General features: G+C 44.1%; 1 protein-coding gene across 1 annotated transcript in view; it reads left to right on the top strand.

The window, feature by feature from the left end:
- Positions 1 to 25872, top strand: part of LOC145349871 (spermatogenesis-associated serine-rich protein 2-like) — a 118337-nt gene that overhangs the window by 70119 nt on the left and 22346 nt on the right. The window contains exons 7-8 of the mRNA XM_080198485.1: positions 5852 to 5987; positions 17204 to 17262. Of these exons, the coding sequence (XP_080054611.1) occupies positions 5852 to 5987; positions 17204 to 17262 (195 nt within the window). The remainder of the gene's footprint in view (positions 1 to 5851; positions 5988 to 17203; positions 17263 to 25872) is intronic.

Here is a 25872-nt window from a genome sequence, read left to right as displayed (position 1 = left end):
GTAACCCAGCAAAGGTTTAAAAATTGTTACGGAAGTGTTAACAGCATTTAAAAGTCAACGACACTTTTAAAAAGTGACATGGCTGTTGAAATTATTAAAATGATTGTGGTCAGTGACTTTGTAATTGAGCTGAAGACTTAGCTCCGCTCAGGATGCCACTTCCCTTCCCAGGTGCCATGTTGATCTTGTCACAAAAGTGGCCCAGGAGTGAATCTGATTCTTGGACTCTTGTTGAAATTTCTCACCCTGCTACACGTCCAGCACAGCAGGGAAGGAAAATCACACCCCGTAACCTCGTCTCATTTCATATTCACATGTCGGCAATGTTTAGAACATGGATGTAAAGGTGTGAATCAGTTGAGGTAATCTCCCTCAGTGGCACAAAAGGGTGGCACGGTGGCACAGTGTTGAGCACTGCTGCCTCACAGTGCCAGGGACCCGGGTTCAATTCTGGCCTTGGGTCACTGTCTGCGTGGAGTCTGCACGTTCTCCCCGTATTTGCATGGGTTTCCTCCGGGTGCTCCAGTTTCCTTCCACAGTCCAAAGATGTGCGGAGTAAGGTGGATTGGCCACGTTAAACTGCCCCTTAGTGACCCAAGCTGTGTAGGTTAGGGGCATTAGTGGGGTTACGAGGATAGGGCACAGGTGGGATTCTCTGGCGATGGGTTGCTGTAGACTTGATTGGCTGAATGGCCTCCTTCTGCATTGTAGGATTCTACAACTTTAATATATAGCCCCCTGGGAGAGAGGGATGTACCCAGCATAGGTCGGCACTGCCTTGGCACAGGTTGGGGGGCGAACCCTTGGGGATGTCCCACCTGGGGGAGGACGGTTCTATTATTTTTGCTGGGGGGGGGTGGTGGGTTGGAGGGTGGAGTCCTTGATGCTAGAGGTGGGGTGGTGGAGAGCCCCACTGTTTGTGGGTGGTGGAGCGAGGGGGGGGGGGGCGGTCCACCAAATCTCGTGTAGTAGTGGAGAACGGGGGAGTAAGCCCCCAATTCCTGAGGGGGTGGCTGTCCCCCCTTTTCTGTTGGGACGGGGGGGAGGTGCTGTGGGGAGTTTATTTTTAGTTCATATTGGAATATCCTTTAAAGATGATGCTCCAATCTCTGTGGAGCCAGCCTTGCCAGCTCTATCAGGCGCTGCTGCAGTGACAATGCAAAATACACCCTCAAATTTCCTTTTGCTCAGTCTTTGTGTAAGAAATCATAGAATCCCCACAGCGCAGAAGGAGCCCATTGAGGCTGCACCGACAACAATCCCGCCCATGCCCTATCCCTGTTACCCCAGGTATTTACCCTACTAATCCCTCTAACCTACACATCTTGGGACACTTGGCCAATCCACCTAACCTACACATCTTTGGACTGTGGGAGGAAATCGGAGTACCCGGGGAAAACCCACCCAGACACAGGGAGAACATGCAAACTCCACACAACAGTCTACAGAAATCCAAGGCACTGTGAGGCAGCAGTCCTAACCACTGTGCCATCCTGGTCTGAAAATTTGGCTTTGCATCTGGAGTGATACAAGCAGGCTTTCAGTCAGAGCCTGGCACTCTGACAGATTATGGAAACATTCCGTTCTTGTTGTAAACCTCATCAATGTGATATCACGGCAGCAAAGGGGGGTGGTGGGATCCCAATGTGGAAAGAACATGTGGTGGGGAATCCCTTTAAATACATGAGAGTTTATTTAAATGAGGCTCCTGATCTTCCTGGGTGGAAACCTTGTTTCGTCACAGGGAGAATCGTAAAACTGGATCTTGTTGGCGAGATTCTCATTTTCTGAATCTTGCGATACTTTGTGCCCACATTGTCCATTGCACTCACAGCAAACACGGGTACAAAAATCATGGCAAAGAGTCAGCATGTTACACAATTGAAAAATGGTATTGAAGGCATATCTGGGGACAGTGGGGAATTCAACCACCAGCAAGAGGACTGGTAAAATTACACATTTTGCTGAAAATGTGTAAAATAGCAGATGAAAATAAAGTAAATGTTTTTTTTTGCCAGTGATGGGGGCCAGGTGCTTTTTGGGGTGGTGTCTAGCCAGATGTTGTCAGTCAGACCCCAGTGCTATGGGTTATTCTGACATTAATGAGACTGTGGACTCATGTTACGGCGTGGCTGGGAGTGAGATTCCACCGAGAGTGAAAGGAAGCAGTAGTCAAGTGAGACTGTTGCAGATTATATTCTCAAATTGAAGAAACTCTCTCCTTAACTGTGGGTTTGGCGTGAATTTAGAAATCAACCTTAGAGACACTGGAGGCTGAAAGAACAGCAAAGTCCAGGCCAAGCCTTTGAGCAAAGCCAATAAACTGACAGGAAGGAAGCCAGCAATGAGGCCACGCCGTGGAAATAGCATGAAAAAGATTGCTGCAAGTTGTAAGGGAGTTCTTTTCCATAGCCAGCAAGGAAGGCCTATCAGATTTCAGCAGGATCAGAGTCAACAACTCACATACTATAGTTGCCATGGTAGCCATCAATGATTTGGGATTGCCCACGTTAAATCAGTTTTAAAAATTTAAGTTGCTGGTCTTGTTCAGAGCCCACCCCACTCGCCTGATGGCACGGGATCTGCCCCTTCACTTTCTTTTGGCAAAGAGTTTAAAAATACAGCGGGAAGACTTGCTGCTGGCAAGCCACCCTTTCTTTTCCGACCCGGAATGCTGCCCAATGTCACAGCCCCAACTATTAAATAGAATCATAGAATTCCTACAGTGCAGGAGGAAGCCAATCAGCCCATCAAGTCCGTACCAAACACAATCCCACCCCGGCCCTATCCACATAAGCCCATGCAGTTACCCTAACTAGTCCCCTTGACACTAAGAGGCAATTTAGCATGGCCAATCCACCCTAACCTGCACATCTTTGCACTGTGGGAGGAAATTGGAGGACCCGGAGAAAACCCATGCAGACACGGGGAGAACATGCAGACTCCACGCAGACAGTGACCCCAGCTGGGAATTGAACCCGGGTCCCTGCTGCTGTGAAGCAGCAGTGCTAACCAGTGTGCCACCGCGCCACCCACAAAGTTGGTCGTCAAAGCCCAAGTTCAGGTGTGACACATCAGAAATGTTGAAAGGGCAAAGTTAATGGGTAAACACGGAGTGTCGCTGGTCCAGAGGCAAAACCAGAACTGTGTTCAGGTCTGGGCATCTGACATTTGGAAGGATGTTAAGGTTTTAGAGAGGATGCATAAAGATTCATAAGAATGGTGCCAGGGAAAACAAATTTCAGTTCAGTTGTAGATAGATTGAAGAAGTTTATTTATTTGTGTCACAATTAGGCTTATATCATTAACACTGCAATGAAGTCCCCTAGTCACCACACTCTGTTTGGGTACACTAAAGGGCAACTTAGCATGGCCAATCCACCTAACCAAGACATCTTCAGGACTGTGGGAGATAACTGGAGCACTTGGAGAAAACCCACGCAGACACTGAGAGAGCATGCAAACTCCACACAGAAAGTGCCCCAAGCCAGAAATCAAACTCTGGTCCTTGGTGCTGTGAGGCAGCAGTGCTAACCACTGTGCCAACCCCAGTGAGCATTATTAAAGGTGAGTTGTTCTCCTCACAGAAGGGAAGATTAAGAGGAGATTTGATAGGGGTGTTCAAAATCATGAGTCTGGATAAAGTAGGTAGGGAGAAACTGTTCCCATTGATGGAAGAATGGAGAAATGAGGGGCATTAACTTAAGGTGGTTGGGAAAGAAAACAGCGGTGACATGAGAAGCAGTGAGTGATTAGGATCTGGAACATACTGCCTGAGAGGGTGGTAGAGGCGGATTCAAAGGAGTCCATAAAAGAGGATTGGATAATCATGTGAAGCCAAAATAATGCAGGATTATGGAGTGAAGGTGGGGGCATGGGACTAGCAGAGTTACTCCTACAGAGAGCTAGCATGGATACAATGGGCTGAATAGCCTTCTATGCTGCAACCATTCACTGATTCTTTTAAATAATTCACATGATAATCATCTTTTTGAATGGCTTCAAATCATAACTGTAAAAACGTGTGGGGATAGATATGAATATTGTTATCTTAAAAAACCTCAAACCATCTTGCAGAGAAGTCTGGCTTGCAAAGCAGAAATTCCCAGCAGTAACGCTGCTGATATTTTAACTGCTGCATTAATTTTGGAGCATTAAGCAAACTTTCCAGTGGAGTTGGGTATTTGATTTGAGTTCCCACATATTGTACCCTGGAACAGACCTTAAGACAACAGTATTTTCTATATATGCTCCCACTGGTAGGTAGTTTGAATAGTACTGGAAGAGCAGAGACCATAGAGGCAACACAAAGGGAGTGAAATAATAATGCAAAGAAATCAAAGTTTGTCAGTGGACACTGAGTTTGTTTTACATTTTGAATACCTACTGAAGAAGTCCCTTTACATTGTTATCCAGTGGAGTCAATAAATAGGACTTTTGATTCTCCCATTCTGATGTATGAATTGAACAAATGGGCAGGTTTGTTACAGATCGGTGCATGGTGCCCATCCATACATGGTGCATAAAGAGTTACATGGTTCAGTTTAATCAAAGCAAGGTGACATTTCCAGGATAAATGTAGTATTGGGATGGCACAGTGTATCTTCATTTTATCCAAAGGCCGTTACTGAGTTTAACTTCGGGGAAGTTTAATTTATGGGTGGCACGGTAGCACAGTGGTTAGTACTGCTGCTTCACAGCTCCAGGGACCTGGGTTCGATTCCCAGCTTGGGTCACTGTCTGTGTGGAGTTTGCACATTCTCCTCGTGTCTGCATGGGTTTCCTCCGGATGCTCCAGTTTCCTCCCGCAGTCCAAAGATGTGCGAGTTAGGTTGATTGGCCACGCTTAAAAAAAAATTGCCCTTAGTACCCTGGGATGCAAAGGTTAGAGGGATTAGTGGGTAAATATGTAGCGATATGGGGGTGGGGCCTGGGTGGGATTGTGGTCGGTGCGGACTTGATGGGCTGAATGGCCTGTTTCTGTACTATGGGATTTCTGTGAAGTCAAATTTGGGCAAGGTGGCACAATGACTAGCACTGCTGCCTCACAGTGCCAGGGACCCAGGTTCGATTCCTGCCTTGGCTCACTGTACAGAGTCTGCGTGGGTTTCCTCCGGGTGCTCCAGTTTCCTCCCACACTCCAAAGATGTGCAGGTTAGGTGGATTGATCATATTAGATTGCCCCTTAATGTCCAAAGATGTGTAGGTTAGGGGGATTAGTGGGTTGAATATTTGGGGTTACGGGGGTAGGGCAGGAGCATGGGCCTGGGTGAGATGCTCTGTCGGAGAGTCATTGCAGTCTTGATGGGCTAAATGGCCTCTTTCTGCCCAGTAGGGATTCTATGAGTCTATGATTCTATGAATGCATTGTGGACAGATTGGAAATGAAGAATTGTAATGAAGCCACAGTCAAGTAATTTCTTTAAAAATTGACTTCTCCAAGGCATATCTTCATTTCACCCAAAAGTTATTCTTAAATTTAACTCCGGAAAGGCTAATTTGGGCGTGCAAATGAGTTCAATTGGCAAAGATTGTTGATGGACTGAATGAGCCTCTGAACCCAAGCCAGGCTTGGGATACAAATCATTTCTCGGTAACAGTTATAAGTGCAGCTGTTGAAATTTTCTAATGTTCAAAAAAAACTACTCTCAGTTAAATTCTTTAATGTTCTCTGAAAGTTAAAGAGCTGCTTATGTATCTACTCAGAGCTGTGGCTGATGACAGAGTGAAGAATTACATTTACTATAATCCTACAACCATGTTTGTCACAGACACAATTCATAATTACTCCACAAAAAAAGGGAAGGTATTATCTAATGATGACAACTGAACTTTGTGTGCCTCTAAACAGGTACAAGCATTGAAAAATCAGTGAAAGACCTACAGCGATGCACTGTCTCTTTGACCAGGTACCAACTCCTGATCAAAGAGGAGATGGACGCTTCTGTGAAGAAAGTCAAGGCTACCTTTGCAGAGTTGCAAGCCTGGTAAGTGATTCTCAATTTAATACATGGCAAAGGAAAGGTTTAAGGTTTTAAAAAGAGCACCTGTTGACAATTTGCTTCATATAATACATTATCGTCCACCATTGCAAAATTATAGCCCTAGATTTCAAAACTCATGAACATGAAATAGTTTGATGTTGTTTAAACCAGCTGTGGTAATTCATGAGTTTGCACTGCAGCTCCCCACTTGTGTCAGCAAATTGATCCAGTTGAATTGTTGAGACAGCCAGACTCGGTGGCACAGTGGTTAGCTGCCTCACAGCGCCAGAGAATAGGCTTCGATTCCTGGCTTGGGTCACTGTCTGTGGGGAGTTTGCATGTTGTCCCTGTGTCTGTGTGGGTTTCCTCCGGGTGCTCTGGCTTCCCCCCACAGCGTGATCACAACTGCAAAGCAGCAGCGGGTGCTCCTCCCTTCCCCCACCGATCACCTGGTAAGCAATGAAAGGTCAAGGTGCCAGACTGGCAGTGCCCAAAGGTATTCCCCCCTTGACCTCAGCCTCCCTGGGGGGGCCTCAATGGCCTCTGATTCTATGGCAAGGGCGACTCAACTGTTCCCCCTTCATGGGGAGCAGTTGTTTCACTTGTCGGAGAGAACCTCTTCCGACAAGGCCATAAAGGCAAGTGAACTGGACGATTGAGCATCAGGCTTGGCTAAACACATGCAAATGAAGATTAGAATAAATTAACATATTATAATCAGCCTCTGGCTAGAATGGGTGAGATGCTGACCGCGCTGGAAATCCGGTGCCAGTAATACCACAAAAACCAAGCAATCGGGTGTGATCCTGATTTCTCGGCTCTCACACAATTTTACTGGCTCACTTTGCCCGTCGATGGGTGGGGTGAACCAGTAAAATCAAAGTCCATTGCTTTTTAGGCATGTACGCACTTATACTACTGACCATAGATTATTCTATAGAGTTTATGAAATCCTTAAAATGATTGAGTCAGAAGTCAACTGTTCACATATTAATGAAAAGAGTGCTAAAGAGGAAGAATTTCTCGAGCATAGAAGATTAATGTGTGAGTAAAAGATTTGATAGGTTACATTGGGGGGTGGTGCCCCTCGCACCTTAAACTTATGCCCCCTAGTAATTGACTCTTCCACCCTGGGGAAAAGCTTCTGACTATCCATTCTGTCCATGCCTCTCACAATCTTGTAGACTTCTATCAGTCGCCCCTCAACCTCCATTGTTCCAATGAGAACAAACCAAGTTTCTCCAACTTCTCCTCATAGTTAATGCCTTCCCTACCAGGCAATATCCTGGTAAATCTTTTCTGTACCCTCTCCAAAGCCTCCATGATAATTTTCTTTTTATTCATTCGTGGGACATGGGCGTCGCTGGCTGGCCAGCATTTATTGCCCATCCCTAGTTGTCCAAGGGCAGTTGAGAGTTAACCACATATAGGCCAGACCAGGTAAGGATGGCAGAATTCCTTCCCTAAAGGGCATTCATAAACCAGGTGGGTTTTTCTGACAATCAACAATGGTTTCATGGTCATGAGTAGATCCTTAATTGCAGATTTTTAAAAAAAATTGAATTCAAATTCCACCATCTGCCGTGGTGGGATTTGAACTCAGGTTCCCAGAACTTAAGCTGAGTTTCTGGATTAATAGTTGAGTAAAAGTACCACCAGGCTATCGCTTCCCCAAATGTTGCAGGTTCGTCAAAACACCGACAACAAGGAATCCCAACAAAGCTAGTTTATTACCAAACCCATCATCCACATACAGTACTTGTGTCCTGTCCAAGATCGCAGGGATGACTCCCGCACTATTGCCACATGACCCCCCTATATCGCCATGTCATCACGTTTTCATGAGGTCACTTGGTCTACACATTCTAAATCCTTAAATGGTTAAATTTTTGAACTTAACTATAACTTGTCTGACTAGTTTCACCCCAAAAGCATCCTGAACAGGGAGATGAATTTTGAGCTGTTCATTGTGACCCATAACTACATTTTAAAATTCCACCTAATATCGGGTTACCAATTCTCTAGTGTTTGTTGGACTGGAGCGATGATCATTGCCTGCCATGCCAGTTCACAGTAAGTGGTTCCTTTATGTGGAAAAGTCTGTTAAAGAGTTAAAAACATTAAAGTTTAGTTGGAGTCTGAAGTAAACTAGACCAGATTTTTGGAAAAGCCATGTGAGGTCATCTGGATTTGAAATAATATTACTAATGCTGGACAAAATAAACTGTGGTCTTAATAAATCATTATTTGGAGCTGACTATGATATATCCTGTTATTGTCAAGTTCTTAAACAATGCATCCATTTCAGGAGAATTTGGAGCTATTGGTTCAACATGAAGGATTTGAAGTGTAGCCCCCCTGTGGGGGCTGGGATCAGGCAAGAATTGGAGCTAGAAGTAGCACCCCCGGTTGGTGTGCCAATTCCCTGGCTCCATCCTGGAACATTTTTGTGGAGGGGGATTTGGAGAGTGTTAGAAGAATCATAGAATCCCTACAGTGCAGAAGGAGGCTATTTGGCCCATTGAGCCTGTGCCGACAGTCCCACCCAGACCCCATCCCTGTAACCTCACGTATTTACCCTGCTAATCCCTCTGACACTAAGGGCCAATTCAGCACAGCCAGTCAAGCTGACCTGCACATCTTTGGGCTCTGGGAGGAAATCGGAGCACCCGGAGGAAAGCCACTCAGACACAGGGCGAGCGTGCAAACTCCACACAGAGACTCAATGCCAGAGTTGAACTTAGGTCCCTGGTGCTGTGAGGCAGCAGTGCTAACCACTGTGCCACCTGGATTGGGGTGTGCCAGGATGCATGTGGCAGAGCCACCTGTCCACATGTGGCAGGTAGTCCACATGGCTTGTTAAGAACCACTTTGGGCCATAAGGTGGCTGACTGTGCTTTGATGTGGGTATGCCGGCGTTGGACTGGCGTAAACACAGTAAAAAGTCTGACAACACCAGGTTTTAGTCCAACCTATTTATTTGATAATATTCTCACAAGCTTTCGAGGGGTTACCCTCTTCGTCAGGTGAATGGAGAGTTCTGGCCTCAGACAGAGCATATAAAGCACAGACAGTTTAGAGACTGTCTGTGCTTTATATGCTCTGTCTGAGGCCAGAACTCTCCATTCACCTGACGAAGAGGGTAACCCCTCGAAAGCTTGTGAGAATATTATCAAATAAATAGGTTGGACTAAAACCTGGTGTTGTCAGACTTTTTACTGTGACTGTGCTTTGCCAGTAGATCACCATCATCCTGCAGGTTATTGGGGACAGTTTCCTATCTGCCTGGGTACGGGAAGATCATCCACTGGGCACTGTGTAGAAGGCTTCCAGTTGGTGGCCTGGCTACAGAACCCATTTTATAATTTAAACTTTAAAAAAGGTCAAAGGAAGGTCATTTCCATTTTGAAGTGACCTCTCCCCTTTGCAGCTGCATCACAGCCTGTTGCTGCTTTTTTATTAGACCTCCAGCTCTGAGGATCTACCCACTGTCCTCAATTGGATGGCAAGCACGCTCTCTGGATATTAATTGGCCACCCTGGGGAAAATCAGAATGATTGACTGTCTCCCCTCATGCTGCAGGTTTTGACCACATATATTTCACCCCAATAGTGGCCTTTATAGAATCATAGAACCCTACAGTGCAGGAAGAGGCCATTTGGCCCATTGAGTCTGCACCAACCACAATCCCACCCAGACCCTACCCCCATATCCCTACATATTATTACCTGCCAATCCCTCTAACCTAAGCATCTTAGGAAACTAAGGGCCAATTTAGCACGGCCAATCCACCTAACCTGCACATCTTTGGACTGTGGGAGGAAACCGGAGCACCCGGAGAAAACCCATGCAGACACGGGGAGAACGTGCAAACTCCACACAGACAGTGACTCGAGCTGGGAATCGAACCCAGGTCCCTGGAGCTGTGAAGCAGCAGTGTTAACCGCTGTGTTACCGTGCCGCCTTATATGCTCTAAGGGAAAATCCTGTCCTAAATTCATGATTTGTCAGAGTTTTTAATCTGTTTATTTGAATCACTGGCATCTCCATTACCCACCTTGCCAACTAACTGCCTAAATGCTGACAAATCCTTGCGAGATGTTAAACCAAAATAGGAAATACTAGAAAAATCTCAGCAGGTCCGACAGCATCTGTGGGGAGAGAATAGAGCCAACGTTTCAAGTCTGGATCACCCTTCTTCAGAGCTCACTCTATTCTCTGTCTAGAGATGCTGGCAGACCTGCTGAGATTTTCCAGTATTTTCTGCTTTTGTTTCATATTCCAGCACCCGCAGTATTTTGCCTTTTACCTCGCAAGATACTGGGGGCGATTCACCAGGCCCAATGCGCTGCCAGAGGCGTGAGATATAAGTGGAGATTGTGAGGTGGAGTTCCCGCTGGGTGCCACTGCTTCCTCGGATCTCCAGCTGCCGGATTTCCAGCATCATCAGCTCAGAAATCGGCGCAAAGCTGAATAAATTATGTAAATCAGCATTTTCACCTGATTAGCGGGCCCAGGACTGAAGTCTCCGATTGGGGGGGAGGGAGTGGTGTGGTCAGGTTTGGGCCCACAGACATCCAGGAGGCCACTGATCGAGCTGCCCAGTGGTCAGGGGGCCAGCAACGCAGGGCTACTGCGCATGCGTCGATCTCCGCTCTGACAGATCAGCGCACATGCACAATGGCCTGCTCAGCGCTATGCCGCAGGCCTCTCCAGCAGGAGTAGGCCGCACCCCCATCTTTTCAGCATGATTCACACTGAGGCACTCTGCCCTTGTGTGAATGTGGGAAACTCATTTTGAAAATTGTGTTAAAAAAACCTGTGGTGATGTACTCCAGTTTTTACGTGAATTCAGCACTTAAGATTCTTTTGGGAGAATCCCATCCAATATTTATTACGCAGTCTACAGCATCAGTCTTCCCCTGTTTGATACAAATAACTTCACAGCACCTTTTGGATTCCATTCAAACATACACGTTTGTTCCCACTAGGGAATGCTGTGCCAGGAGTCAAAGACGAAAATGTGAATTATCTTGCGTATTCATCAATTACCATGATCACTAGGGGAGTTTTCCCATTATGGCCAGTCAAGGAGGTTCTACTCATTGTGATTCACACTGAATGATATTTATTTCTGTCAAATGTTTCAGCCCATGTTTTCAACTATCAGAACACATTCTGCATGATTCTCAGCAATAGCCCAGCTCAATACTAATGTACTGTCAGTATAACTTGTTGACCAGTGTTACGTTAGGTTTATTTTTCTCAAAGTTCATTTTTAGTCTTTACAATCGTGGAACTTTATGTATTTGTAGTGCAGAAGGAAATAAATCAGAACGTCCAGCTCCAGGGCTCTGGAATTGCTTCCCTAAGTCTTTCTGTCTCTTATCCCTCCTCCTTCAAGAGCCTTCTTAGAGTTTACCTTTGCGACTAATTTGTCCAAATGTATTCTTCTTGGTCTTGGGCCCTGATTTTAATGGCAAAACAGCATTCTCCGTTGGCCTTGGGCACGATCTTACGCGCTTTGGGTGGGCGTGCCGGTAAAATTCCAGCCTTGGTGTCAATTTCCATCTGATAATGCTCCAGTGAAATTCCTTCAGACAGTTTCCTGCTTTAAAAACTCTCTAGAAATGTGAGCTATTATTGCTATTTTCATGGTGTTCAGTCAGCAGACTAAGTTTGGTTAATGCGGGGGAAATTGGTTTTTAACCTTCGGTATCATGGAACCATAAACATTAACAGCCCAGAATGAGACCATTCGACCATCAGGTCCATGTCAGCGCTTCACAAGAGAAATATCAATTAATCTTACTTCTCCACTCCTCTTTGTGTCTCAGTCCCTCGAGTTTTATGATCTGTGCCTCTCTGATAATGTAATTCATATTTTATCTCATGTGCTCTGGCACATCCAATTTATCAGTATTAAAGTTTATTTATTAGTGTCATAAGTAGGTTTACATTAACACTGCATTGAAGTTATTGTGAAAATCCCCTAGTCGCCCACACTCCGGCACCCGTTCGGGGTCAATGCACCTAACCAATATGTCATTTGGACTGCAGGAGGAAACCGGAGCACCCGGAGGAAACGCATGCAGACACAGAGAGAACGTGCAGACTCCGCACAGACAGTGAATCAAGCTGGGAATCAAACCCAGGTCCCTGGTGCTGTGAGGCAGCAGTGCTAACCACTGTGCCACCGTGCTGCCCTTTACTACATCTGGGCAAATTGGACACAAACGCAGGAGTTTGTAGAGTTCTCTAGAGAAGTCCAGACAGAGCTTTTCTGCCTATCACCCACGAAACACTTGGTAATGCAATGCCATGCAGAACAGAAAGCGTAGACAACAAGCAAATTCTGATGAAGAAGTTTAGGTAATAGCAGATGTATTTGAGAGCAAAACGTTGTGTGATTTCAAAAAGAAATTAGATATAGCTCCAGAGCTAAAGGATCAAAGGATATTGAATTCAATGATAAAATGAATGATGGAGCAGGCTTGAAGGGCTGAATGGCCAACTCCTGCTTCTAGTTTTTATGTTTATTTTTGGATCCCAAAAAATCTCTGGAAGGTGAGGCCCACAGAATGCCTCTGACCATTGTCATAAGCATTTTTGTGCCACATGATGAAGAACCCTAAAAGGCAAAGTGCTTGTTGTAGGAGAAATGATCTTAAATTGAAACAAGGGGTGTGATCTTACTGGCTGTTCATGCCCCACTGCCGCTGTGAACGAGGACAGAGAATTTGGCAGTTAGCCAGAAAATCCTGCTGGTGTAAACTGCCAGAAAATTCCTCCCAAGTTGCTTCCCATTTATGGGATGTGGGCTTCACAGGCTGGGCCAGAAATTACCTAAACACCCTTGAATTCAATGGCTTGCCGGGCCATTTCAGAGGGCTTTTTTTTGTAAAGTCAACCACATTACTGTGACCCTGGAGCGTAGGCCAGACCAGGTTAAGGCAGCAGATTTCCTTCTCTAGAGGACATTAGTGAACCAGATAGATTGGTCCAAGGCCCAGAAAGTGCTGACAACTCTGATCGACAGGACCAATCCTTCAAGCTGCGATATACACTTCTGGTAAATGGGCTGAAATGCAGGGCTCATGGAGCAGGCCCAAGGGGTTGAACTGTCTATTCCTGTTGCTACGTTTTTTAAGATCGAGGTAATGCAATTGAGTAATTATATAAATAATGAAAGTCAATAAATAGCTGACTGATTTGTTTACTTAGAAAAGTAAGATTGTAAAATACACCCATTTACAAATTGAATTCCTTCCAGTATTACAAACAGAACATGTATTGGTACTGGTCTAATCAAGCCTTAATTTCTATAGCTGAATCCTAATAGCTGCACTGGAAGATTGGATCATATCTATAATACATTGATCCATGCCCTGTGACTGAGGTGGCCCCTCTTTACATAGTGTCAAGAGCACTTTGTGCTGAAATCTCATTTGCAAATTGGCAAGAGGATTTCCTGATGTTCTGCCAGTTAGATATCAAAGGCGGAGTTCATAGCGTCTGGGAAATAACCATCCAGTTTGAGGCTCTAGTTTGGGATTTTATCATGTCAGTTGTCTTTCCAATATTTGCTGTGCCTTGAATTCTTTTTCTAGGTGGGAGCAGGTCTTTAGGAAATACTTTTCACTGTTATTGTAATGCAAAGTAAATCCTTGCACCATTGATAAACCTTTGAAAGTTCAGCTGAACTTTAAGATCATCACCAAAAAGACAAAGGGAGAGAGGTTAAGAGATTTTTTGTTTTTCTACCTAAAGAGTTCTTGGGACATGAAATCATCATAGAATCATAGAATCCCTATGATGCAGAAGGGGGCCATTCAGCCCATCGAGTCTGCACCGACCACAATCCCACCCAGGGTCAATTTAGCATGGCCAATCAACCTAACCTGCACATCTTTGGACTGTGGGAGGAAATTGGAGCACCCGGAGAAAACACACGCAGACACGGGGAGAATGTGCAAACTCCACACAGACAGTGACCCAAGGATGGAATTGAACCCGGTCCCTGGCTCTGTGAGGCAGCAGTGCTAAGCACTGTGTAAGTGTTCCACTGCATAATGCCCTCTTGTAAACACTGGCATAAATTGAATTCGGAATTGATTTGAAGGGAAGCAGAGAAACATTTTGAAAAAAGACAAAAGTTAGAAGTGTTGGAAAAACATGAGGAAATGGGTGCAGCTGGATAGCTCTTCCAGAGAGCTAGTTCAGGTGCGATAGGCTGAATGTACTGTAAAACTTTGATTTATAAAGCCTCCAGTCACATCCGGTACCGCAGAATCAACATCTCTCAGCAACAAATTGTACTTATGGTCAAGTTTTAATATCTTGAACTTTCAGATGATTTCACGATTGAAGCATGACCTTTTCACTGACAGTCGCCATTTTATATGCCATTTGTTTCACTTTAGTTCTGACCAGCAAAGTGTGGTTGGCAAAAAGAGTTCCCTTGTTAGTAGCTAAGGTACATCTTAATCAAGACATGTAATCCTTCCTAAGCTATAATGAATGAGAAAGCATGGTTACTGCGGCATGAAAGCAGGACTATAAATTTACTGAATCTTTTATTGTTTAATTTATAAAGTAAATAAAGAGCAAACCTATCTACTTTCAGCACTAGCTGCAGAAAACAGATGTAGTTTGCATATATAGATATCATAGAAACCCTAAAGTGCAGAAAGAGGCCCTTCGGCCCATCGAGTCTGCACCGACCACAATCCCACCCAGGTCCTACACCCATATATATTTTACCCACTAATCCCTCTAACCTAAGCATCTCAGGACACTAGGGGCAATTTTAGCATGACCAATCAACCTAACGTGCACATCTTTGGACCATGGGAGGAAACCGGAGCACCCAGAGGAAACCCATGCAGACATGAGGAGAATATGCAAACTCCACACAGACAGTGACTCAAGCCAGGAATCAAACCCAGGATCCTGGAGCTGTGAAGCAGCAGTCTGTGAGGAGAGAAACAGAGTTAATGGACTGGATTTTTATAGAATCGGAGAGATTCTGCACACTCTGGAAGTTGGGAGTGGGAACCAATCCATCTATTCCCCACCTGCTGACTCCTTTGCAGGAACAGGCATTTCCTAGTCCTCCACAATTTTTGTGGAAATGGCCAGTTTTTCAAGTATTCATGGTTCATGGCCCCTCAGAAGTGTGAGCCATAGTATGGATAAGGGAAGGTTTGGCCCTGTTGTCAACGTATGATCCTCCATTCACAACCAGTGACCCCTCATGCACACCAACCTATGGCACTTCCATACCTATTCACCTGTACACATTCTGTGCAGAACTACTGAATATCGTAGGAAAAAGGGCATTGTGGAAAAGCCTCAACAAGTCTTTCTTTCAGATTTTCTTTAAAAAACTGCTTTTACTACAGCCCTAAAGAAGTGTCAATCACTCAGACTTTAAACTGTCAATAGCAGAAACTATAGACACTTGATATCTCTTTATCTTCTGTAAATAGTCACTGTACAATTTACAAAATAGATCTAAGAGAAGGAGCTATCAATCAAACAATATTTTACCTTGGGTCCAGCTGTTTCATCAGACTAAGGGATGGTTAGGCAAGCCTCATTATGCATTCTTGGTTGATGATATGAAGGGTCAATAGGGGCAGGTGGGGTGGCAAATGTTGGTATGGAGAGTATGAGGGGCCATTGAGTATGGATGGAGGGACATAGGTTTGCATCAGAGGCATGCCATCCATGGGGGTTGGGTAGTGGACATAAGGTAGCATGAGTTGATATGAATGGGCCATGGAGAGTTTATGGGGCAGTGTGATTGGGATGAGGGTTAGATGGTCTTTTTATTATAACTTTGACTAAGTCACGTAGCACTGAGATGGGCCTTTTCACCAGCCTGCCTTGACATTCAGCTGCCCCTGTTGCTGTCTCCAAATAGTTTCTGGGGTGGGCAAGACTGACTCCAGTCAGCATCTGCAGTCCCTGGATTGAAAATCCCACCTTTGTTGGCACTTTCCCTCAAGCTGAGTGCACTGAGCTGAGAAATTTCACTGCACCCACTAACAATCTCAACAATGAAAACCCAGCCCAATGTTTCAGACGAGCAACCTTTCATTAGAATTCAACCCTTTGCATACAACTTTACCTTCAAATACCAAGGTTGTATTCAAATTTTTTTTGTTTGTTTTTTAATCTAATTCAATCCAATCAAGTCCAATTCAGAGTCCCAACAAGTTGGGACATTCCCAATCCAGGCTGACAAGACAGGGCTCTCACCTCCTGTCTTGGGCTTGATCTACATGATCCACTCTGATTGGAGTAGGCATAGCTCCTCCTCCAAGGCTTGATCTTATTTGCATCTTAGCCAAAAGGCCGAGATGCCACTTTTAAAAATTGCTTCAAATGAAGCTGAAATGTAACCTAATGACTTCAACCAAGCACAGCATGTCAATACTACACTTGTTCTTAGCCAAAAGGCCAAGATTGTATTCAAATGCTAATTTGAGGAACAGTTTAGAATCCTTAGAAGCAGAAGTTTATTTATTCCCTGACCTACTGTAGCAATGAATGCCATTTTTGAGTTTCTTTCTCAGTATCTTTTATTCATTACGACATAAGTGGATGATATTACTGTTTATCAAATGCTGCCAGATTTGCAAAGTACAAAATCCGATGGGGATAAGTTTAGAAATGGGCAGCAGGTGGAATTCTGTCTCTAGTGTAGACACTTGCTTTGTCACTGATGAAAGTTCATTCACCAAAAATAGCAAATATTATCTCCTCAGTAGTAAGTGGAAGAAAGGACTTCTGATTTAAAATCCAATTTGAAGAACTCTGAACATCCAATTGAGAAAACAAACTGATTGAGTTAATGTTTATTATTAGTCACAAGTAGGCTTACATTAACACTGCAATGAAGTTACTACGAAAATCCCCTAGTCATCACACCACAGCGTCTGTTCAGGTACACTGAGGGAGAATTTGGCATGGCCAATGCACCTAACCAGCACGTCTTTTGGACTGTGAGAGGAAACTGGAGCACCCGGAGGATGGCACGGGGAGAATGTGCAAGCTCCACACAGACAGTGACCCCGGAATTGAACCCGGGTCCCTGGCACTGTGAGGCAGCAGTGCTAACCACCGTGATTGTTATGTTACACAAGGTGTAGCATTTATACGATAAATGCAGTTTGCAGACAGTTCTAATATCCTCCTTTTTAACATTGCAGCATCATGGATCGGGAGGTTGCACTGATGTCAGAAATGGATAAAGTCAAAAAGGAAGCTAGTAAGTAATGGACGATGTTTTCTTTATCAGAACTGCTTGCCATTTGCAACTTCACACATCAGCTGTACCACGTTTAACATGTCTGATATTCAAGTGAGTAGTAACTGGATTATTCCAATACACTTCCAATCCAGCATGTGTCACAGCGTTACCCTGTGTTTGAAAGCTTTCATGTTGGGGAAAGTTTTTAAACCGACTTTTCAATTCTTGTCAGACATCAAAATGTTGGCCAGTCTTGTGGCTGGGGAGCAAGAGAAACAGAATTTACAAAGAATTCCACTCTGGATTTGTGTGTATTTACAAAGCTGAAGTCCACAGGAACCTATTTAACATACTGTGGGTGCTGGTATTGTGAAAATTTATTCATTTGTGGGACATAGGCGTCACTGGCTGACCAGCATTTATTGCCCATTCCTAGTTGCCCTTGAGAAAGTGGTGGTGAGCTGCCTTCTTAAATCACTGCAGCCCCTGCGCTGTGGGTTGACCCACAATGCCGTTAGGGAGGGAATTCCAGGATTTTGACCCAATGAATGCAAAGGAGCAGCGATATATTCCCAAGTCAGGATGGTGAGTGGCTTGGAGGGGAACTTGCAGGTGATGATATCCTCATGTATCTGCTGCCCTAGTCCTTCGAGATGGAAGTGGTCAACAGAAAATTCTGGAAAATACATAGCGGAACAGGCAGCATTTTTAGAGAAAGAAACAGAATTAACACCTCAGGTCACTGACCTTTCATCTGAAATGCTTAATAAATTAGAGACTTTATAATCTTATAACAGGAAGATGGAATCTTGTTCAAAGTCTTCCTTTGAATCAATTAGTTCAATTAATTAAATACCATTTTCTAAAATGTTATTCCCTGCAAGTACACCTAAACAAATGTCATTTGTGACAAAAGCTTTGTAATCTGCAAGCTGTAAACAGCTACCCCACTTCCCACATGCCTTAAGTTTCCTCAGACTGTCATTAATACATGGCAGTATTAACAAGTTTATTTTATTCATCAGTGGGACATGGGCATTGTTGGCTGGGTCAGCATTTATTGCCCATCCCTAGTTGCCTTATTTAGAGGGCAGTTGAGATTCAACCACATTGCTGTGGTTCTGGAGTCACATGTAGGCCAGACCAGATAAGGACAGCAAATTTCCTTCCTTAAAGGACATTAGTGAACCAGAAGGGTTTTTATGACAATCGACAATGGTTTCATGGTCATCAGTAGATTCTTATTCCAGGTTTTTTTTATTTATTGAATTCAAATTCCACCATCTGCTATGGTGGGATTCGACCCTAGATCCGCAGAACATTGGTTGAGTTTCTGGATTAATAGTCTAGGGATAATACCATCACCTCCCCTTAAAGGAAAACTAGCCTGTTAATTCTCTGTTCTTTATTTCCATACACCAGCTCTTCATGAAAAAAAACACAAACATTTGTTTAAAATACCTGTCCATGTTCAATTAAATTGCAGCATGAGCTAAGGATATTGCCATTGAGTCAACATCTCCATCTGTCTCCAAACACTGCTCTGGGAGCATGTTAGTTAGTTTATTCCCTTCGAACAAAGTTTTCCCATTCACCGAATGCCTACTAAGTGATGTATGTTAACCATAAAATTGGTGTACAGGGCACAGTTTCAAAGTTTGCAAATGGTACAAAACTTGGAAGCATTGTGAACGCTGAGGAATGATAACTAAAGAACTTAAGAAAAGTGTCAGACTTAAGGAAAAAAACATATAACTGTGCAAAGGTGAGTGGCAGGTCAGAATATAAAGAATGGCAGATAGTGACAAAAATGTTAATTAGGAGAAAGAAATTAAGAGAATGAGAGGAAGTTAGTTAGGAATCTAAAAACAGATAGCAAGAGTTTCTACAGATATTTTAACAGGAAAGGAGTAAGTAAACTGGGTGTTGGCCCTCTGGTGAGTGAGAATAAGGAGTTAGTAGTAGATAACAAGGGAATGGCAGATGAAATGAACATATATTTTGCTTCTGTCCTCACTATTGATGATACAAGAAATATTTCAATAATGGGCAGCACGGTGGCACAGTGGTTAGCACTGCTGCCTCACAGGGACCTGGATTTGATTCCCAGATTAGGTCACTAGCTGTGTAGAGTTGCACGTTCTTCCCACGTTTGCGTGGGTTTCTTCTGGGTGCTCCGGTTTCTTTCCACAGTCCAAAGATATGCAGGTTAGGTTGACTAGCCATGCTAAATTACCCATAGTGTCCCGGGTTGTGCAGATTAGAGGGGTTAGTGGGTTAGAGGGATTAATGTGTGGGGTTGTGGGGATAGGGCCTGGGGTGACTCGATGGGCCAAATGGCCTCCTTCTGCACTGTAGGGTTTCTATGATTCTTTCTATGAATAACTGAAAATCAGGAAGTGGAAGGGAGAGAGGGACTAGGTGAATTACCATGAATAGGGAAGCAATATTAAACAATCTGATGGAGCTGCAGCTGACAAGTCCCTGGGTCCTGACTGACTTCACCCTAGAGTCTTAAAAGAGGTGACTAATGAGCTAGTAGATGTGTTGGTGTTAATTTTTCCAAAATCTGGAAAGGTTCCATCAGATTAGAAAGTAGCAAATATAACGAGCAAATCCTGCTAAGTCAGGAAAATTCCATGCGAGTCCAAGCTGGATTTCAATCTCATTAATGGGTTTCCCATGCAATCTTTTCCCAGAATGTTTCCCCACCCTCCCAATGGGAAGTCACATGGGCATAATTCACTACTGGTTCCTTAAAGTGTGGACCAAGTGCCTTGGACTGCGAGGGTAAGCGAGGAGGAGGTGGGGAGTGGGGGGTGCCACTCAACACTTACCTCCCGGATGCACAAGGTGGAGTTGGCTGCTGTCACGGTGCAGAATGAGGTGGGGGCCCTCAGGTCGGGGTTCTCCACCAGGGTGGGGGTGTCACTTGGCTAGTTTATCCCTGCCTGATAAATGACCTTTGAAGGATTTCATTTTGGGTCAGTTTCAAAGCTCACTAATGTTGCACTAGTTACTCTGCTCTATCTGCTTGAAAGACTCTGTGGTTTAACTGACATTTCATTTCAGGCCCTACTAACAATTACAAGCATCATGTCTGGTAGCTGTTGCCTCGAACAAAGGAGCTTGTCAGATAGTAACACAGTTCTTCATCACATTGTATAAACTCTGAAGTGCTTCCAACAATGAGCACCGTAATGTCTAATCACATGAAAGCTAAAAGGGTTTTTTTCCTATCTGATGTCTGAACTACATGCTATTCCTGAAAGTTAATTTCCGCCATACAACCAGGTGGATACGCCTTAGAATTATACTGCAGGGGTCCCTCACGGACGACCTTCTCACAGCCACTCTCCTGAGTGTCAGAGAGCCCAGTCTGCCTCATGTCGCTGTCAATAGCCAGGGGTAACAGGGCACCTTATTTGGGCAGGAAAGGCTCCCATAACTGAAGCCTGCCAACGCAATCCTTATACTGAAAAGGCCCAGAGCATTCCTGCCTCCCCCTTGCTCCACAACAATGGGTTCCTTTTTTTTTAAGTAGTTATTTTTTGATAGTGGTTGTCTTAAGAATCCAAAGATGTGCCGGTTAGGTTGATTGGCCATGCTAAAATTGCCCCTTAGTGTACTAGGATGCTTAGGTTAGAGGGATTAGTGGGTAAAATATGTAGGGATATGGAGGTGGGGCCTGGGTGGGATTGTGGTTGGTGCAGACTCGATGGGCTGAAGGGCCTCTTTCTGCACTGTAGGGTTCTATGATTCTATGAATCCAGAGTGGAGGTTTACTGTACAAAAGCAAGAGGGCTAAAGCAGATATCAGTCCCCCCATCAGGAAGACTGAAATATCTGAATATTCTTTTGGGAGCATACAACATATGAATTAGGAGCAGGGGTAGGCCACTCGGCCCCTTGAGCCTACCCTGCCATTCAGTAAGATCATGACTGATCTAACTGTAACCACAACCTGACTTGGCAGGATTTGCCCCATTATATCTGCTGCCAATAATCTTTCTCCCCCTTGTTAATCAAGAATCTATCTGGCTCTGCCTTAAAAATATTCAAAGAGTTTGCTTCCACCGACTTTTGATGAAGAGTTCCAGAGACTCACAACCCTCTGACAGAAAATGTTTCTCCTAATCTCCGTTTTAAATGAGCCATGTCTTATTTTTAAACAGTGATCCCTGAGTTGTAGATTCTGTGACAAGAGGAAACATCTTCTCCATTTCCATCCTGTCAATAACTCCCAATCCTTGAAATTGACTCTTGCCATGCTGTAAAAAGATGCAATAAGGAGAGATTTCTACCTCTTTATATTTTCTGTGTACATTTGGAGATTAAATGTAAGGTGGTGTGTCAGAAATGTTAAGAGAGAGGGGCTATTATATCACCATGATGTTAAACTACATACAGTGCAGAAATGGAGACATTTTGTACCTCAGCACTTTTACACTCACTGGCTTGTCAAATCCTTTAAAGAGTTGCTTATTTAGGACAGATGAATCCCTCTTTCATTAGTTTCTCTTGCTTAAACAAGTGAACAAAAAAAATCATTCCAGCTGCTTGATTGGGTACTACCTCAGAAACACATTGGCGCCCTCATGCTGTGTCCTCAGTTGAACTGACTCCGTTTTTACAGTTCTCTGGCACCACTCTCCACATTTTTCTCGGCCTTCTGTATCTTCTGGCTCAAAATGTTATTTTTCTTTAAATAGATGTTGCACAAACTTTATTGGCTGCATATGTCTCGTGTGCTCAGCTTGGTTTAATCTCCTCTGCCTCGACACAAGAAAGGTGTGTTTCTTCAGGAAAAAAAACCCATCTCATTTAGCAGTTCAAATGTACACCATGTTGTTATATAGCCAGGTGTTTCATAAAAGAAAACTAAGTGGCTCAAGGTCAGCATTGTATTTTGTTTTAAAACATCACATTCATGGCCTCCAAGCCCCTCCCAGTGTGGCCATCGCACCTGATCTCCACCAGTGGGGAACAGTAGTGATTCTTGCTGGTCTCACCTGAGGGTCAGAATGTTCTAGGAGCTGAGAGAATCTCAGCTATTAAATAGCACAGTGGTTAGCACTGCCACCTCACAGTGCCAGGGACCTGGGTTCAATTCCAGCCTCAGGCCACTGTCTGTGTGGAGTCTATATGTTCTCCCCGTATCTGCGTGGGTTAGCTCTGGGTGCTCTGGTTTCCTCCCACCCTCCAAAAGATACGTGGGTTAGGTTGATTGGCCACGCTAAATTGCCCCTTAGTGTCGGGGGGGTAGTAGGGTAAATACGTGGGGTCTGGGTGGGATTGTTGTTGGTGCAGCCTTGATGGGCTGAATGGCCTCCTTGGGTACTGTAGAAATCCTACAAATTCTACTTTAAAAATGTTTTGCAATCCGGTTTGCACCAGTAGAAAGGAACCGGGACAATTACAAACCATTTGGTACTGGGGGTGCAACCGACTTTTAGACCCACACACTATTTTCCAGGATCGGCGCAATCTGTGTCAGGAGCGGCAAGGCTGGAAAATCACCCCCGTGATTTATCAGAAAGAGCCACTTCTGTAGAGAAAGGCCATTAACAAGCTCTTACAATGTGATTCTTACACCCTGTCCCGTTGAAACACATTGGCTGGAATCTTACTGGCCCACTCACCAAGAGAATCAAAAGGGGCAAGGGGTGGACCATGGAAAGGTCCTCAGGTGGGATTTTACAGTTTCAGAATGAGTGAGGCTGTAAAATCCTGCCCATCGTCCCGGAGGCTGGGTTAAACGCTCAAAGATTGTTTACTGTGACATATTCAATGAAGTTACATAGCAGAATTCTGGCTTTGATAGGGTATATGTTAATTGCTCCTGATTAGCTGTTAACATACAGAGACGAAATCCATTAAGTATTAATATTGTCAATTTCCAAACACTTCATGGCCCTGTAACTATAATCTCTCCTAACACTCCAAATTTCCAGACAGTTCTGATTGTGTTCAAATACACAGATGTTTATTTTGAATCTCTCATTACATACCTGTTTGTATTTTAAATCAGCCCAGCTCTTAGTCTTTGTTTTAACATCTCCAAGTGAAATCTTGCTCTGCAAGGGATCCTGGGTTTCAACACCAAGATGTATAAGGGAATGTGAATTCCCTATCCAGTCCAGGACTGTGGCTCCCTCCCTGAAATCCACAACAACAATAGACTCCAATAATGTCCGCACCACAGGTGTTGGGCTAACCAATCTCTAATTCTTGGCTTTCCTCTTTCATCCTTCCTAAAAAGTGAAGCGACATGAGCAATTTTCCAATCCAGAGGGACGAGTCCTGAATCTAAGGAACTCTGAAAGATTATAGTTAAAGTAACAACAACGTGCTCCCTTACTTCCTTCAACATCCACGGATGAAAACTGTCAGGTCCTGGGGATTTGTCACTCTAAAGTGACAACTAAATGGAACTAAGGTTCCATTCATTTCCTCATTATCAATGTACTACTTACATTAATTTGATTTAGACCCTGTTCCCAATCAACTATTAATTTACTCAGGACTTCTGGCAAGCTATCCTCCTTTTCTACTGCAAGTACTAAAATAAATAATTCAACTTGTCTGCTACCTTCCCATATCATTGACAATATCCCCATCTTCAGTCTTCATTGGGCTAACATTGCTTTTCTTAATGTAACAATAAAATGTCGTATTAATGATTTTGATGTCCGTAATGAAGAGGTGGCAATTCAGGTCAGGAAACTAGGGATTGTTTAAATGATATGGGATGAGAGAAGAGGCATAGTGTAGGTGTAAAAAAACCAAAGAAAGGGAGAATAAAAGTTTAGTGGGGAAGGGACAGGCTTTGTGGATTTTGGGAAGAAGGGAAATAGGCTGGGGGGGTTGGGGACTATGAAGTTAGAGGCTGTGGAGGGAAGATCTTCAGAGGAGATGAGATCTGGAAACAATGGCTTGATGTTCAGTGATGGAGTCACGGTCCGGGGGAGGTAGGAAGAAATGCCTGAAAGCAGTTGCTCAGCCTCTGCAAGGTAGAGGTTTGTGTGCCAGTCAACAACAGCACTGCCCTTGTCAGTGGATTTGATAACAATGTTGGGGTTAGACTCGAGAGCACTTTTGACATAAGATCACTGTTGTAATACAGGAAATATGGCAGTTGATTTGTGTATAGCAAGCTTCTATAAATAACAACCTGAGATTATCTCTTTTGGTGATGTTGACTGAGGGATAAATATTGGTCAGAACACAAATGGTAACTTCTTTTTTCTTACATAGAAATATAGAAACTAGAGGCAGGAGTAGGCCATTCAGCCCTTCGAGCCTGCTCCACCATTCATTTCGATCATGGCTGATCATCAAATTCAATATCCGGATCCCTCTTCCCCCATATCCCTTGATCCCTTTAGCCCCAAGAACTATATCTAATTCCTTCTTGAAATCAGGCAATGTTTTGGCCTCAACTACATTCTGTGGTCATGAATCCCACACATTTACCACCCTCTGGTGTAGACATTTCTCCTCACCTCAGTCCTAAAAAGGTCCCTTATCAACTATGACCCCTAGTTCTGGACTCCCCATCCATTGGGAACATTCTTTCTGAGTCTACCCTGATAATTCTGTTAGAACTTTCTAAGTTTCTAGGGAATCTTCTCTCGCTCTTCTAAACTCCATTGAATGTAGTCCTGACCAGTGAATATAATCTTCTAAGATAGTGCGATTGGATCTTTTAACGCCACTTGTGAAGACAGATAAGGCCTCAGTTTAATCTCACATCTGATGGACAACACTCCTCCTGTGCCACATTCCCTCAGTCCTGCACTGGAGTGTAGTCAGCCTGCATTTTGTGCTCAGGTCCTGGAGTGGTTTTTGAATGTAGAATCTCGTGATTCAGAGTCAGCCGGGGCATAATAGATTTTGAAAGATGCTGCACTTACAAGAAGTGTGGAAACTTAGATTGTGCTCAGAATCTGGATCAGCATTTTCTTCATTCAGTCAAAGGGTTGTGCTTCATCCTTTAACCCTCTTGGATGCCATTAACCCTGGACAAATTTCCAAGAAAATGTATTCAGCTGCATTGCAATGAACAGACATTTACAGAACACATATGGTGGAATTCTTGCATTTTGGACTAAGCCCCATGGTGGGAGTAGGGGCGAGGATTGATTCCCACTGTGAAGGCTGATGGGAAAACATGTCATATCTTCTGGCTCTGACTGTATTAATTAGACGTCCAGGTGTTTGAGCTGAGTTCCATAATGGGTTGAAATTGATGTCATATCTGGGTGCCATATTTAACAGTACGTTCTATAACAATGTCCTTTTGGCTGAAACCTTACAGTAATAGCAAAAAAAAACTTACCATAACATCTTTATCAAACGAAGCATAAAAGCAAAACTGAACCATTTCCTTCTTGTAGTATCCTCATCTTGCCTCATGCAATAGCGCCTCTAGTGCTACCTGATTGACTGGCTGGTGGAAGGCAGCTGACCTTTCTTGGGAGAAACTGCAGATTGCTTGACAGAATATCCTAGAGTAATTCTGAGCCATGAGGGTCTAGCCTTAGATATCCCACCTCAGCATGGACTGGGCAGTCTGGACTAGCTGGCTGTGAGGCAACAGCAAGTGCACTGCTGAAGTGATGGGAG

This window comes from Carcharhinus amblyrhynchos, chromosome 11, assembly GCF_965287045.1.
Source record: "Carcharhinus amblyrhynchos chromosome 11, sCarAmb.v2.hapA, whole genome shotgun sequence".
Classification (NCBI taxonomy): Eukaryota; Metazoa; Chordata; class Chondrichthyes; order Carcharhiniformes; family Carcharhinidae; genus Carcharhinus; species Carcharhinus amblyrhynchos.
Note: the sequence above shows the minus strand (reverse complement) of the source record. Positions and strands in the feature narration are given on the sequence as shown.